The 15,371-nt window shown below is 35.6% G+C and overlaps 5 protein-coding genes across 5 annotated transcripts; 3 read left to right on the forward strand and 2 right to left on the reverse strand. All coding sequences in view use genetic code 12, as the record gives it.

Annotated features, from left to right (window-relative positions):
• Positions 1-401: 401 nt before the first annotated feature.
• On the reverse strand, positions 402-3,092 carry CORT_0D04420 (Hsp104 heat-shock protein; the record flags this gene model as incomplete). Its single annotated transcript, XM_003869368.1, has 1 exon — positions 402-3,092. One exon carries the CDS (start codon positions 3,090-3,092, stop codon positions 402-404), a length of 2,691 nt encoding a protein of 896 aa, XP_003869417.1.
• Positions 3,093-3,588: 496 nt separating this feature from the next.
• CORT_0D04430 (hypothetical protein) lies at positions 3,589-4,455 on the forward strand (the record flags this gene model as incomplete). Its single annotated transcript, XM_003869369.1, has 1 exon — positions 3,589-4,455. The coding sequence occupies one exon, from the start codon at positions 3,589-3,591 to the stop codon at positions 4,453-4,455; it is 867 nt and encodes a 288-aa protein (XP_003869418.1).
• A 149-nt stretch (positions 4,456-4,604) lies between these two features.
• CORT_0D04440 (Rgs2 protein) lies at positions 4,605-6,227 on the reverse strand (the record flags this gene model as incomplete). Its single annotated transcript, XM_003869370.1, has 1 exon — positions 4,605-6,227. One exon carries the CDS (start codon positions 6,225-6,227, stop codon positions 4,605-4,607), a length of 1,623 nt encoding a protein of 540 aa, XP_003869419.1.
• A 4,155-nt stretch (positions 6,228-10,382) lies between these two features.
• On the forward strand, positions 10,383-11,759 carry CORT_0D04450 (Kgd2 dihydrolipoamide S-succinyltransferase; the record flags this gene model as incomplete). Its single annotated transcript, XM_003869371.1, has 1 exon — positions 10,383-11,759. One exon carries the CDS (start codon positions 10,383-10,385, stop codon positions 11,757-11,759), a length of 1,377 nt encoding a protein of 458 aa, XP_003869420.1.
• Positions 11,760-12,718: 959 nt separating this feature from the next.
• CORT_0D04460 (Ace2 transcription factor) lies at positions 12,719-15,349 on the forward strand (the record flags this gene model as incomplete). The annotated part of the gene is made up of 1 exon (XM_003869372.1): positions 12,719-15,349. One exon carries the CDS (start codon positions 12,719-12,721, stop codon positions 15,347-15,349), a length of 2,631 nt encoding a protein of 876 aa, XP_003869421.1.
• Between the last annotated feature and the right edge of the window lie 22 nt (positions 15,350-15,371).

The following is a 15,371-nucleotide window of genomic DNA, read 5'->3' on the forward strand; positions in this document are numbered from 1 at the left end:
ATGACAATTCAGTTGTGGAATTTAAGTTGAAAAATATTGATTAATTTCCAGAAGACGTGAATGACAAATTGATTTTGTCCTAGCTTCTAATTTCTGCGTTGGCAGCGGAATATTCCGAAATATCTCTAATTACACCCAATCAACTGTATTTTTTACAAGTAGCTCGTGCAACTTCTAGGACTGATGAAATATTTGAACATGGTACAATAGGTGACGTCTGATGCGTCAAACTTTACATTCGCTTGTGGCAAAAACAAGGAACAACATAAAAGATTAGTTCAGGGATCAAAATTAAAGTAGCTAAATAAATAGTTTGAATACTGCAGTGATTGATATAATTATAACGTCTGTCTCTTTTATTTTTTTCTAATATACACTATATAGTCAACCCATTGTTCATACTAGTCTAACTCCTCCTTTTCATCATCATCTTCATCTTCACTATCTTCCCAATCATTAACATCATTCATAGCTTCATCTTCAGCTTCATGATTAGGTAAAACTTCCAAGCCTTTTTCACCAACAACAATATTGACAGTTTCTTTATCTTTAATTTGTCCCTTTAAGATGAAAACTGCCAATCTATTCAAGATTTCATTTTGAATTAAACGGTTTAATGGTCTTGCACCTAAATCAGCTGACCAACCATTCTTGATTAAATAATTCATGGCATCGTCATCTAAATGTAATGTAATTCTCTTGCCATTATCTTCAAAACGTTTCGTTAATTCGTTTAATCTGATTTTGACAATCTTGGCAATGGCTTTTCTGGATAACCTGTTAAATATGACAATGTTGGAAATACGATTCAAAAACTCTGGTCTGAAATGGGAACGAACTGCACTCATGACATGTTCTTTAGTTGCAGCATCTATCTTGCTTCCCTTGGACTCACTAATATATTGTGCACCCAAGTTGGATGTCATTATGAAAATGGCATTGGAACAATTGACCAATTTTCCTTCACCATCAGTAATTCTACCATCATCCAAAATTTGTAAAAGAATGGTCAATACTTCAGGTGCTGCTTTTTCAACTTCATCAAACAATACGACTGAATATGGCCTTCTGATTAAAGGTTCGGCAAGAATGTTACCTTCACCATATCCAACAAAACCAGCATTGGAACCCAAAAGTTTTGACGTTGACCACTTGTCCAATTCAGAACAATCAATCCGAATCAAAGCTTTTTCATCAGCAAATAAGAAACCAGCTAATTTCTTTGCCAATTCAGTCTTACCCGATCCAGAAAGACCAAGGAACAAAAATGATGGTGGTTGATTAGGGTTTGATAATCCAGATCTTCTTAATCTTATGGCATTGGAAACTGCTTTCACTGCTTCTGATTGCCCAACAACAGCACTTGACAATTCTGATTCCAAATTGATTAATTTAGCATTTTCAGCTTGACTTAATTTGGTTACTGGAATACCAGTTAATCTAGCTGCAGTTTCACAAATTTGATCTGGTCCAACAGCATTCTTTAACAAACTATCTAAATTAGAAGCTTCCTCTTCAGCTACTCTGACTTCCAATTCTTCAATTTGCTTTTCAACATCGGGGATGGCAAAATATCTTAAATCGGCAGCAGTGGCAGTATCGTGTCTTCTTTCCGCGTCTTGAGCCTTGACTTCCAATTCATCCAATTTTCTCTTTGCAGCAATAAGCAAATCGTGTCCAGCACGTTCTTGGTTGAATCTTTCTCTAAGGGGACCCATTTGTTCTTCGATACTGGCTTGTTTCTTTTTAGCGGCTTCTAATCTTTCTTTGGAATTTGAATCGGCATCCTTATCTCTTTCCAATGCATTGATTTCAACTTCAACCAAATGTAATTCACGTTCAAGGGTGTCCAATTCTTCAGGTTTGGAATCTCTAGCAACGGCAACAGCAGCAGCACTTTCATCAACTAAATCAACTGCTGAATCAGGCAATGCTCTATAAGTCAAGTACCTTGATGCCAATTGTGCAGCAGTAACCAAAGCACTATCCAAGATTCTAACTCCATGATGGATTTCATATCTTGGTTGTAATCCTCTCAATATAGCAATGGTTTCGTTAACAGTTGCTGCTGGTACATCAATTTTTTGAAATCTTCTATCAAAGGCCCCATCTTTGGCTATGAATTTACGATATTCAGCAAAAGTAGTGGCACCAATACAATGTAATTCACCTCTTGCCAACATTGGTTTCAAAAGATTAGCAGCATCCGATTTACCATCACCCATAACAGTATGAATTTCATCAATAAATAAAATGATAAATTCTTTAGACTTAGAAATATCATTCAATACTCCCTTTAATCTTTCTTCAAATTCACCCTTGTATTTGGCACCAGCAGTCAAAGCTCCCATATCAAGAGAAAATAATCTTGCATTAGACAAGACATTGGGCACATCGCCATCAACAATCCTTTGAGCAACACCTTCAACAATGGAAGTTTTACCAACCCCGGCGTCACCAACTAAAACTGAATTTGATTTCGATCTTCTAGCAAGAACTCTAATCACTCGTCTAATTTCTTCTTCTCTTCCAATAACCGGATCAATTCTACCTTCTCTTGCCTTTTCAGTAAAATCTTCACAGTACTTGTTTAAGAACTCATAGCTTGAAGAAGAATCAGCTTGTCTCGAATCAATTCGTTGATCACCTCTCAATTCCAAAGCTTGGGTCTTGATTGCATCAGGCTTAATGCCAGCTTCTTTAAAGATATCCTTGATTGATTGATCTTCCAAAAGAGCCAATAACAAATGATCTTGAGCAATGTAATAATCCTTTTGTTGTTTTTCAATCTTGGCCGCATTTTGCAATACCTGACCTAATTGATAGCTTGGTCTAATATCATCAGGTGGTGGGTTTTGACTAGGTAACCTCACCAAATGTTTATTGACAGTTCTTTCAAATGCTGGCCATTCGTATCTGGCTTTTTGAATCAATGTTTGTAAATATGGAGATGATTTTTCAGTATCGTCAGTGGGGATAAATGCAGCTAGTAAATGTATAGGTTGTAATTGAGTATTTGAATTTTCTTTACACAAGTTGGTTGCATTTTGTATAATACGCAATGCGTTATCAGTGTATTGAGTTTCGTCCATTTTTGATTATTTAGTTGTAATTGTGTTGAAGAAATAAAAGAAATAGCAATCGAATTGAATGAATGTTGGTAGAACACGAGTTGTATTTATATGGGCGTCTAATTGATAATACCGCAATGATTATGAAATGTCATATGTTGGGGGGTTTTTGTGTAGTGTTTCTTGTACAATATGCGCAATAGAAAAGATATAATTTGTTCTAGATAATTCTAGACGTTCCGAGAAGTCACTAGAATGAACTACTATACAATAAGTTACAAACAACACTCATGCTTTGGATATAGTGTCCACTTCAGCCACTGGTGGCTATTCGGCACTCCCTCCTTATATTCTGGTCCACTCACTATACACATTTACATCCAACAACCGTGTATGGACCCACGGCTGCGGAATACCTCTCAAGAACCTTTGTTATGCTACCAGTTGCCAAAGACATACCATCAAAAAACAAATTGCAAAGAGCGCCTACTTCCTCTGTCCTTCCCTCTTTCTGTAAATGTTTTGCTATGCACTTTTACTATATCTCGTTTCTCTATCCCACTGCAATCTCCAGGACCAATTTCCAGAAATTCAATGGACAGACTTAGATGCAACAACAACCATAACAACCCAACCAATCACTAATAATCTAACTACATCCCTCTTATACAAGACCAACCCACAACCACATATTTACACAATATCAACGCTAGAAGCACTACAATCCTCAGCCCACATTACAAAACTATCAAATACCAACAACTTATTCTATATCAAATCAACTCAGAGTTCACTACAGTACGATTACCAACTCAACTACTGGACCTTACTCACCACAACCAACACCAGCTCCGGCTCCAACTTCAACTTCGACGCCAACACAGACTCTATTTCAAACTCATCTTCCCCATCTCCACCAACACAACCACATTCATGGATCCCCATCACATCATGCCTCGAACTGATACACGGTAGCGGCGGCTACTTAAGCCGATACATAACAATCTACCTCGAAACAACCATGGATCAAATTGGCGAAGTGACACTAGGTATCCCACCAGTGTACTTCTCCATTGGTACTAGTCTAGCCGTGGGGAAAAGAGTTGGTTTATCAAAGTTAAACACGCTATTATTCAGTTGTTCAATAAATCCTGGTGAAGTAGCTCAATTTTATATACGACCTAGTTTTATTGAGATTCCTAATTTGAAATGTCGTTGGTACAAATTGAAGGGGAAAAAATTGCATTATGTTGGATTTAATGTTATCAAACTGTTTAAAATGCTTGTTGTTGATACTCCTGAACATCAATGTTGGGTATCGAGAAATATTAATGATCTACAATGTGGAAAAACTTTTGAAGATAAGGTTACAATTCATCTATAGTGGAGGAAGATATCTTGGTATAATTATTACATCTTTCAGACTCTCTTCTAATTACTTAAATATATATCTCTATAACTAAAAACCCATTATCCTCAAATGATTTATCCTATGAATGAAGTAAAAACACACTCAATCAGCCCCTAGCATAACTAACACTCATCGTCATAATCTTCATGATTATTCCTCTTGAATTTAAACTTCTTCATCTTATTGAAGTAGCTCATTGAATTATCAACAATCTTGTGTATACTACCACCAGCGCCACTTAGAGTAGTAGGACTAGTAACCATGGTAATGGGTGTAGTGATTTGACTTTTGTAATAATTCGATGGACCTGATTTGGAACTACTTGAATTGTTTCTTGATGAAGCAGGAGTATCATGCAACTCCTTTGGTGATACATCAGCAGTTAATGATTTTGTAGATGCTGCTGATGAAGATGAAGATAAGACATCAGACACTAAATTGGAACATACTGAAGGTGGACGTGATCTAGAAGTAGGAGGTAATGAAGATGACGATGCAGATGACGAAGATGTTGATGATATGAAGCTGCTATTATCCATATCAACTGGGATAGAGTAGTAATCATAACCATCAATCATTACTGATGAAAACTTGTGGTTTTTGATTTTGCTGTGGCTGTGTTTGCGAGTAGGACTGATACTGTTATTGCTTTTGCTTTTGCTTTTGTTGTCATGGTGGCTATGATGATCATGATGTTTATGAGCGTTGGTGGTGACGGTAGTTTTAGTGCTATTACTACTGTGGCGTCTCTTGCTATTTCTACCAAAGAATGAAATATGACGAGTCAACAGTGAATGTGGCTGTGATTGAGAAGACAGGGCAGAGGCTGGTATTTGTAAATATTGCAGCACTACTGGTGTCTGTGGTGTCTGTTGCAATTGCAACTGTGGTGGTGGCGAATATGGTGGAGTCAAAGGACATTGTTGTTCTATGATGGCAGTATCAATCGTTGGCCTCACATGATCAGGCAGTAGTGCATTTGAACTAAAGGTAGATTCATTATTATCCTTGTTATCCTTGTTATCCTTGTTATCTTCAGTAATTGGATTGCTATTCTTTCTCATTGGTAATGACCCCATAGCAACTGATCGTCTTCTGTATAGTCCACATTTATTCTTTGTCACAGTTTTCAAATATTCATGATATAAATTTTGCAATAATTCATTTATAATGTACGATTTACAATTGTGTAAAGTAGATTCATTGGGGTATTGAGCAAAATGTAAATTTGAACTTAATCGGCTGGGTAAATTGACTTCCCAATCTGATTCAGCAATAAGAAATTTGGAATAAATTTGTTGCCAATGCGTTAGTGTTTCGTTTGTGTTGCTTTTATTTGTTGATGTTAGGAATTTGTTGAGTTCAAGTATAAATTGTAAATTTTCTTGACAATGTATGGAAGAAAGGTAATTGTTGAAGGAATGTAGGGTGATGTTGGGGTTATGGTATGAGACAGCGTTGTTGTTGTTGTTGTTGCTGTTGCTGTTGCTGTTGCTGTTGTCGTCATCATCATTGTCATTGCCTTGGGTTGTAGTTTGTTTATCCAAGGTAGTGGTTGAGTTGTGGATTAGATCATGTAAAGAAGGAATATCCTGTTCCTCCTCGGATATTTGTTGCTGCTGTTGCATAGATAGGTTGTTATTGTTATTGCAAGGTAGATTAAAATGTTTTGTTCCAACACAAGGTGTTGTTGGTGCTGTTGAAGATATTCTATTAGTAGTATTTATCTGATGATAGTCGTTCATTGTGTATATCTGTTGTAATAGTACTAGTAGTGGTATTATGGTTTGTCTATAAATACATTAAACTGAATGTGTAATAGTAGTAAGAAGAAGAAAAAGAAGAAGAAGAAGCTATCTCCACAGTTTAATACTCCTGATATGGCCCCTCGATAGGCATATACACATACATATATATACATACATACATATATATATATACACCTTTTTAGATAAGAAGAAATTGTGGATTTCTCTCCACGTACAAAAGGTTTCAAACAAAGTGAATGCATTTACGTAATAAAACAGTGAGATTATGATTAAGTAATTACGTAATTACTTTAGTTCGATTACACAAACACAAACACAGAGAGGTAATTTATTTTATATCTAAGGTATTACATTGTTACTACAAAGATAAACCTTTTTCCTTTGTGTAATGGTTGTGCTTATGCACTCCGAGTTATAATATTTGGAATAGTCGTGTATTTGACTACAAATTATATTACGTAAATGGTTTACGTAATTAGCCACACAACGACATCATCATTACCATCATCATCATCAATAGTATCTAGTTAGTGTAATAGTCTGTTTCTATCTTCAAACCCAATGTGGTTTAGACTGTAAATAGTTTTTTGATTTTTGATTTCTGATTTAGTTTCAGATTAATATGCATATGTACAAACTAAATAAACAATAAAAAACAATAGAAAAAAGAAAAAAAGATTTACACCCCCTCTTTAACTTTCATATTGTCTTTCGTCTTTTGTCTTTTGTCTTTTGGTTTTTGACGATTGTTACACTACCTTGTAATGCACTAAAGTTTAAATAACGACAGGCACAATGCAATACGGTACACTTCAGAGTTAAGGAGATAAAAAAGAATATTATTGTAATTACTAATCGTGTGTATTAAACTCCGTGTATGCATATCCATCGGATGGGTTATTTATAATATTGTTATATATGCAATGCTATAATTACACCGAAGTAACTCCGAAAAATCCATAGAATGTAGTGCGATTGGAACCGAGATGAGTTTTGTAATACAGAGCTACAGACAGTTGAAAATTTGCAGTAAACTTATGCTTGCGTATGCTGCCGTATTTCTGCTTTATTCTGGTATGTAATAGTAGTTGTGGCTAGATTTAGACTACCAAATAAAGAAAAAACGCAATTTTGTAGTACTTAATGTATACCTGGAAAAGAAAAAACGGTTTAGAAAAAAGTGTGGAGTGTAAATGATACATACCAATGTATTGTATGTTATTGTATGTTATTGTGTATATATATATGTGTGTGTGTATTTAGTATGAAATAGTAATATGCTAATTGTTTATACAAACGTATTATCAAGTCACTCATTTTTTATTGCTAAAAGAACCTTTTTCAGAATTTCTTAACCCAATCTCCCTCAGATAATACTACCAATTACTACAGATGTATAGGAAATAGATTACATTATGTGTATAGACAAAGAAAGGAGAGAAGAAATAGGGGATAATGGGGTCAACTGGTCTATTCATATTTCTTAGTCCTTTTCGACTTGACCTCACTGCACAAACTCCGTCTTCCCCCTCTGCTGTTAATCTAAAGATTCTTATTGTTCTCGTTGTGGTAATATCTGCCATTGACTTCCTAAATTACGTATCCAATTATGTCACCCTCATAGTATATCACTAGCTAACAGAACCTACGTAATCATTAGTGACGTAGGTTCTGTTTCCGCTGCACTTGACGAACTGTTCTTTACTTCTACTTTACTACCCGTCTCGGTTTCTTTTACATCAATTGATTACGCAATGTAATACCGAATGAAAAAGCAATTGATTGTATTTGTCTCAATGAGTGATATCATTGATGTGTTTCACGCTATTTCTTGTTCTGTTCTGTTCTGTTTTGTTTTGTTTTGTTTTGTTTTGTTCTTACTCCACATTTCGGTGTCTTTTTTTAAAGTTTTATTTAAAAAATTTATTTTTATCCCGTACTTACTGTGTGACGCTCCGTATTTGTTCTATTTTTTTATTGTTCTTTTTGTGTCTTTGATCTTCAATTGAAATAACTTTGTGCGGTTAAACATGTACAATGGGCTTTTAAATAAAAGAAATTAAAAATAAAACGTTTGCTTCATACTATGTTATTCATACCCCTCATTTCTCCGCATTTTTACTTTTACCTTTGCTCTTCTTGATTCATTGCTAAAGTAACCGCTGTAGTGCTAAACTACTTCTTTTTTACACCCCTCTCTCACCTCATCTCATCTCATACTCTAGTTCAAGAAATTATTCACCTGTCATCCTATCAACTATGACCATATATGAAGTCAATGTAAATCTCCTCCTTTCATCTTTCAATTGTATGCGTCTCCACTTGCCGTATTTTATTGCATTGTATACTGAGTATAGACAGCCTTTCTATACGATTACCTCACTCTGTCTATAACCTTAAATTCTTTGGATTATAGAAACAAGGTGTAAACCACAACCGTTTGAAATAGTTGAAAAAATCAAAAAAAAAGTAGAGAGAGAGAGAGAGAGAGAGAGAGAAGCTTGTTACGCATATTGTCTTGACCCGATTCACACGACCATATTTAATCTATCCTAAACTAAACTGTAGCATCTTCTATCTCCATTTGTTACATGGTAGACGAATATTGTAATACCTCGGTTTCAAGCTCTTCCTCTCCCCACTTCTTGTAAAAGGTAGCTTGTTCCCAAGCCTTGTCATACGCAACCTCCGTTTTTGTGAATAAAACCCTTCGGTTATATAAAATGTGCAATGGTTATAACACCGATTTTACACAACATACAGCACATGTGTAGTTTAGGTTATATGCTTAATTACTTAAAAATGGCTTCATATACAGCATACTCTGTACCAAAACTAAAATCCAATTTGCTACTTTAAGTAATATTTTGCACCCCATTAACTATGTGTCCCATCTTTACTGCAAATTCTGTCAAGTGTATAAAAGTGTGTAAACTAGCAAATACCCTTTATATACAGAGTACACTCGCCACATGTTTCACTCCTTTAGTATCGTTCATTTTCTCTTTCTATTGACACAGTATAACCCTTAAGTATATGATAATAACTTCAACTGAAATCTTAGTTACGGTTAATCTGTCTTTTCTTTTGCGTCACATCTACCTTTGTCTATGTTCAAAAATATTTATACTTTGCAACACCATCTAGTAAGAAGACCAAAAAAACAGTTACTGCATCAAGAAAATATTTATTTAAAGAGTACTTACTGGTACTGCTTGTAATCTATCAATTAGTAAAGGAGAATAGATACGGCTTACATTTGCGATTAACTGTTGATAGGATTGAGAACTGGAAAATTGCTTTTTTCAACTGAGAAGCATCTCTCTAAATCTTTCTAGATAACAAACCAGACTAAAATTACAAGGTTGTGATTTTGGAAAAGTGTGAACTTTCATTTTCCCTAAATTTTAGTCTCATTTCTCTTCAAAGTAACTGCATATTTAAACATTTACCACTTCTTAGTAGGTTTTGCCTCCACCTTTTTAATACTTAAAATAGTCGTATGGCACGTAAAGCCAGCTCATTTATGGCTTCTTCTGCCTTCGCAGCTTATATAATCATTTGCAACCAATTGGAATGTTCGGAGTTCTAATATGTTTTTCTGTTTTCTTTTTGTTTTTTCTCCTGCGTCACCCGGGAACTCTAGACTAAGCGGAGTAACCGAGACTCTCGGAGTAAAAAAAAAGAAAATAAATAGTATAAAACTGACACGTTTCCTTCTTATACCGGGATCATCAATTACTAAACTCTTATTTCAAAGTAAATGAGATGTGACGATAGACAATTGCGCTTAATGGTACTACAATGTCAATAACTGACAACGCACTACAAACTAGTAACCGTTATATATTGGATACTCCCTCTATATCTACGGTGCATATCGGTTACAAAAGTTTTTTTTCTCTCTCATAGTAGATGACTCCCGGAGTTTTTCTTTTATTAACCGAAGAAGTGAAAACTATCACCAATAATATATTTTACAATTTTATTTAGCAACAAAATTTTTTTTTCTGTTTCTCCACGACTTCACCAAAATTCTCTTCTCGACAAATTGGACCTTTTATTTTTAAATAGACTCAATTAAGTCACATCCACATATTCTACGCTCACATAGATCATCTACATCTCATAATGTTGTCAAGAGGAGTTAATTCAAGTTTAAAAAGAACTGCTCAAAGAGCACTCAAGTCAAATGTTGCCACCACTAGTTTGAAATTTTCCAGCGTTCAAGCTACTAGATCTCTTCATAATCAACCGATTACCAAAACTCACCACAACACCATCAACAATAAATTCGCTTCCTTGTCTTTAGGTTCTGTTAGATATGCGTCTACCAAAGTCAAAGTACCAGATATGGCTGAATCAATCACTGAAGGTACTTTAGCTGCTTTCAATAAAGAAGTTGGAGATTTTGTAAATTTAGATGAAACTATCGCTACTATTGAAACTGATAAGATTGATGTTGAAGTCAATGCTCCAGTTAGTGGTACTATCACCAAATTTTTAGTTGATGTTGAATCAACTGTTGAAGTTGGACAAGAAATTGCTGAAATTGAAGAAGGCGATGCTCCAGAAGGTGGTGCTTCAGCCAAGAAGGAAGAATCATCATCGGGTAAGGATGAAGGAGAACAACAAAAGGAAGAGCCAAAGAAAGAGGAACCAAAGAAGGAAGAATCCAAACCAGAACCTAAAAAAGAAGAACCAAAGAAAGAATCTAAACCAGCCCCTCCAAAGAAGGAATCATCATCACCAAAGAAACAAGAAACTTCCTCTTCTTCAGATGCTCCAACTTTTACCAACTTTTCTAGAAGTGAAGAAAGAGTCAAGATGAACAGAATGAGATTAAGAATTGCTGAACGTCTTAAGGAATCACAAAACACTGCTGCTTCATTAACTACATTCAATGAAGTTGACATGTCCAATTTAATGGAAATGAGAAAATTATACAAGGATGAATTTTTGGAAAAAACTGGAATCAAATTAGGTTTCATGGGTGCATTCTCCAAGGCTGCTTGTTTGGCTGCTAAAGACATCCCAGCTGTCAATGCCTCCATTGAAAACAATGACACCTTAGTTTTCAGAGATTATACTGATATTTCAATTGCTGTTGCTACACCAAAGGGTTTAGTCACTCCAATTGTTCGTAATGCCGAATCAAGATCAATTTTGGGTATTGAAAAAGAAATTGCTGCCTTGGGTAAAAAAGCCAGAGATGGTAAATTAGCCTTGGAAGATATGGTTGGTGGTACATTCACCATTTCTAATGGAGGTGTCTTTGGATCCCTTTATGGTACTCCAATTATTAATATGCCACAAACTGCCGTATTAGGATTACATGGTGTCAAACAAAGACCAGTCACTGTTAACGGACAAATCGTTTCTAGACCAATGATGTATTTGGCCTTGACTTATGATCATAGAGTTTTGGATGGTAGAGAAGCTGTTACATTTTTAAAGACTATTAAAGAATTGATTGAAGATCCAAGGAAAATGTTACTTTTGGAATAAACTGGAGATAGCAATGTATAGCGATTATATTTAATTAAAAAAGATGAAGTTACAATATTTATAGTTGAGAAAAACGTAGCAAGTGGTTAGTGTAGTAATGACGTAGATTAACAAACAACATGGTCCCAGACAAAAACAGTTGTGTCTGGCGTTCTTTGTGTTTAGTATTATCCTCTCGGAGCAAGACAATGGAATAGCCAAACATTGACCGGTGGCTTATATACATAGTAGTGATAATGGTTATGTTATATATAAATTCAAGAGCCAATGAGGATTCAAAATTCCCCATCATCATCATCACTTCCTCTTAATTCATTTAATTCATTGGCTGTAAACAAAAATTGCCTACTGTAGAGCCCTTATAAATCATACGAGAGAGCAACAGAAGTACAGCTTAATTTCCTCATGATATATGTAAATCAGATTTTGGGTATCTCAAGTTGTTCACATTGTATGTATTATTAAAAGTACCACAAAATCTAAAGAGAGAAAAAAATTGGCAATGTTTACCTTGTGTCCTAATTAGGCAAGTTGATTGCAACTAAAATCAATTTTGCATCAATTTTTCTCAATTTAGAAGAATAAGTATATGAAATCTATCATAATCACAATTGCATTACTTGCTTCTTCTGTCACATATACATTCTGTGATACGAATGCAACCACGAGGAGGAGAGAAAAGAAAAAGAATAACCATTTTCGTAAACCTTTGAAGAATCATATTTCTTTCCAGTGATTTACACCACCAGCTTCTTTTACTAGTTCGTTCACATACCCAACCAAGCTACACATAGTACATACCCGTTAATTTAATAAAGCGCATCAGAAATAATTTATAAACTCAGCAACACACATTTTCATCAATCCAACACTCATCGCCTAGAGGAAATCCAACCAAACACTTCAACTTCTCAAATTCACCGATATATAAACACACCCCAGTTTCCACTCGATCAATCATGGAGAAATACATCATGTTTGGAGATGAAGGAGAGACCATGAGACTGGATCTACAACTCAATGTTGACAATCTTGATCAATTTTGGTTACCCCAAGATCTCAACTCTAATAACAACAATAACAATAATGGTAACAACAACGCAAATGATGCCAGTAGCAATAATGATATCGACTACTTGATTAATGAGACGCTCAATGGATTACAGGACTTAGATGTTCCTAGTGGTTTTGCCATGACCAATAATGGAGGAGGAATCACTTCTACATCTGCGTCTGCATCTGCATCTGCATCTGCGTCATATAGTCATCATTCAAGACACAAGTCAAAAACTCATAGTAGACAAATGAGTGGTACGGCAATATTTGGATTTATTGATCATACTAGAGATTGGTCAATTGGCGGTACTATCCAACCTAGTGATTTTTACAAGCCTAATCAACAATTGTTTGGAAAATCTATTGATTGGAGAAACATTAATCCTGGTGATTTATTGAATGGAGCTGGTAATAATCAAGCTCAATCACAGCAACAGCAAGATATTATCAGTACGGTTCCGAATCAATCGCAATCAAGACTACTGAATAAACCCATCAAAAAAGACACTCCAAGTCAAGATATACTAAATTTCAATTTCGAAAAAGATCCAGCATTTGATACCAAATTTGCTAATGAAGATGATTATGATGAAGAAGATGCTTTCATAAATAATCGATTGGCTCAACTGTCACCAATAAAGCAAATTTCAACACCAACAAAATCACAACAAAATCAAAGTTACAATAACCATCAAATTAGTGCTACTCAACCACGAACTTTAAAACAAAATGATTATGTAGTCACTAATCAAAGTCCCAAATCTTATAAATTTCCACCACCACAACCTCGTTCCAAGCAGAACAAAACAAAAGAACAAACGTCGCCTTCACCATTACAAACAAGATCAAACAAATATCAATATCGTCAGAATGAAACCAACAAAATTGTGAATTCTTATTCTGCAAAGTATTTGCAATCACTACAATATGTCCAACAGCAGCAACAACAGAAAACTAGTCTCATGAGTGATGCGTTTTTACAACCAAAATTACCATATGAATATGTTGACGATTTTGAGCCACTATTAGAAGAAAGAAATATGTTGAAACATGAGAATGACGAGCAAATGGGATCGGATATGCGATATGTTCCTTTGCCGGTACATGAACCTGTCTATCTGGCGAAAGCAGCCAACAACGGAAGTTCATACCAAGCCAATCAACAACAGGAGCAATTGATGTCTCCAGCAATGACACAAACTGCTTTGAATACAAAACAACAACCTTCAAGCTCAACCGAACAACAACAATTGGATTCACAACAAGGAAATGAACTTGTTAACAACCTCCTTTTCAATACCTTTTTACCTCCACCTTCACCACCAACACTCTCCAACTCAAATGATTCTCCCAATTGGCAATCTTCACCAGAACCACAATCTCCATCACCAGGTAGGCCCAACAGTTTATTCCAACATAGTCAACAACAAGACATTTCGCCTTTGCATCCAAGTCTAAGAAATTCCAGTGTCAATTTCTATACCCCAATGTATTACAATCGCGAACAACCTCAGCAACAACTGGTGCAACAGTTGTCTACTGCCTTGCACCATATCCAAGAAGAAGAGCAACTATGTGACAATGAGACACCACATAAATCAACTCTAAATCAAATACAAATGCAACAACAACAGTTACAACAGCTAAGTCAACGATATAATCCATCAAGTCAACTGTCAGCTGCCACGGGTGCATCTAGTAGACAGTCAGTCAGAAGTCCTTCTCGTAGTAACAACAACAACAATTACCTAAACTCATCGCCATTCTCAACTATCAACTCATCACCAATACGATATTATACGTCCCCCGATAAACCAACCACCAACAGAGGTTCCCAACAATCACCATCTGCAGCAGAGCAAGATGCCAGCCCCGATCCTAACGCCACGATTGCTCAAATCACCCCATTACGCAACAACACCTACTTATCGACTCCCGTTAAATCCAAAACTCTTCAACAACAACAGCCAAGTCTCGAATGGAGTCCCCTCATAAGCCCCAACCTGAAAAACTCCCTCAAGAAACAACTCAAAGATTCATCACCAAGAAACCGAGTTAAAAAAACATCATTACTACCTCCCGGTGCCATTGACAATTATTGGATTGGTCCCACAGAAGATAAAAATTTCATATGTACGTTCAAAAATTGTGGTAAAGTATTCACACGTCGATACAATGTTCGATCCCACGTTCAAACTCATTTAAGCGATCGTCCATTTGGTTGTCAATTTTGTGGTAAACGATTTGTTCGACAGCATGATTTAAATCGTCATTTGAAAGGACATAATGAGTCCAAATTGAGTAAATGCGCCTGTGGTAAAGAATTTGTTAGAGTTGATGCCATGAGGAAACATCAAGAGAGAAACATTTGTGTTGGTGGAATAAAAGGTATGGTTAATAAACCATCAGTTAAAAAGAAAATTGGTATTACGAATGGGGGTTCCAATGATGGTGATATTGCTGGAATTGGTGACGAACGTGTTCAAAGAAAGTTGTTTACTGATTTGATTCAAGAACAAAGCTCAGGGAAATAGGGAGATGGAAGAGTTTGAGATC

The sequence above is a fragment of the Candida orthopsilosis genome, assembly GCF_000315875.1.
Source record: "Candida orthopsilosis Co 90-125, chromosome 4 draft sequence".
NCBI lineage: Eukaryota > Fungi > Ascomycota > Pichiomycetes > Serinales > Debaryomycetaceae > Lodderomyces > Lodderomyces orthopsilosis.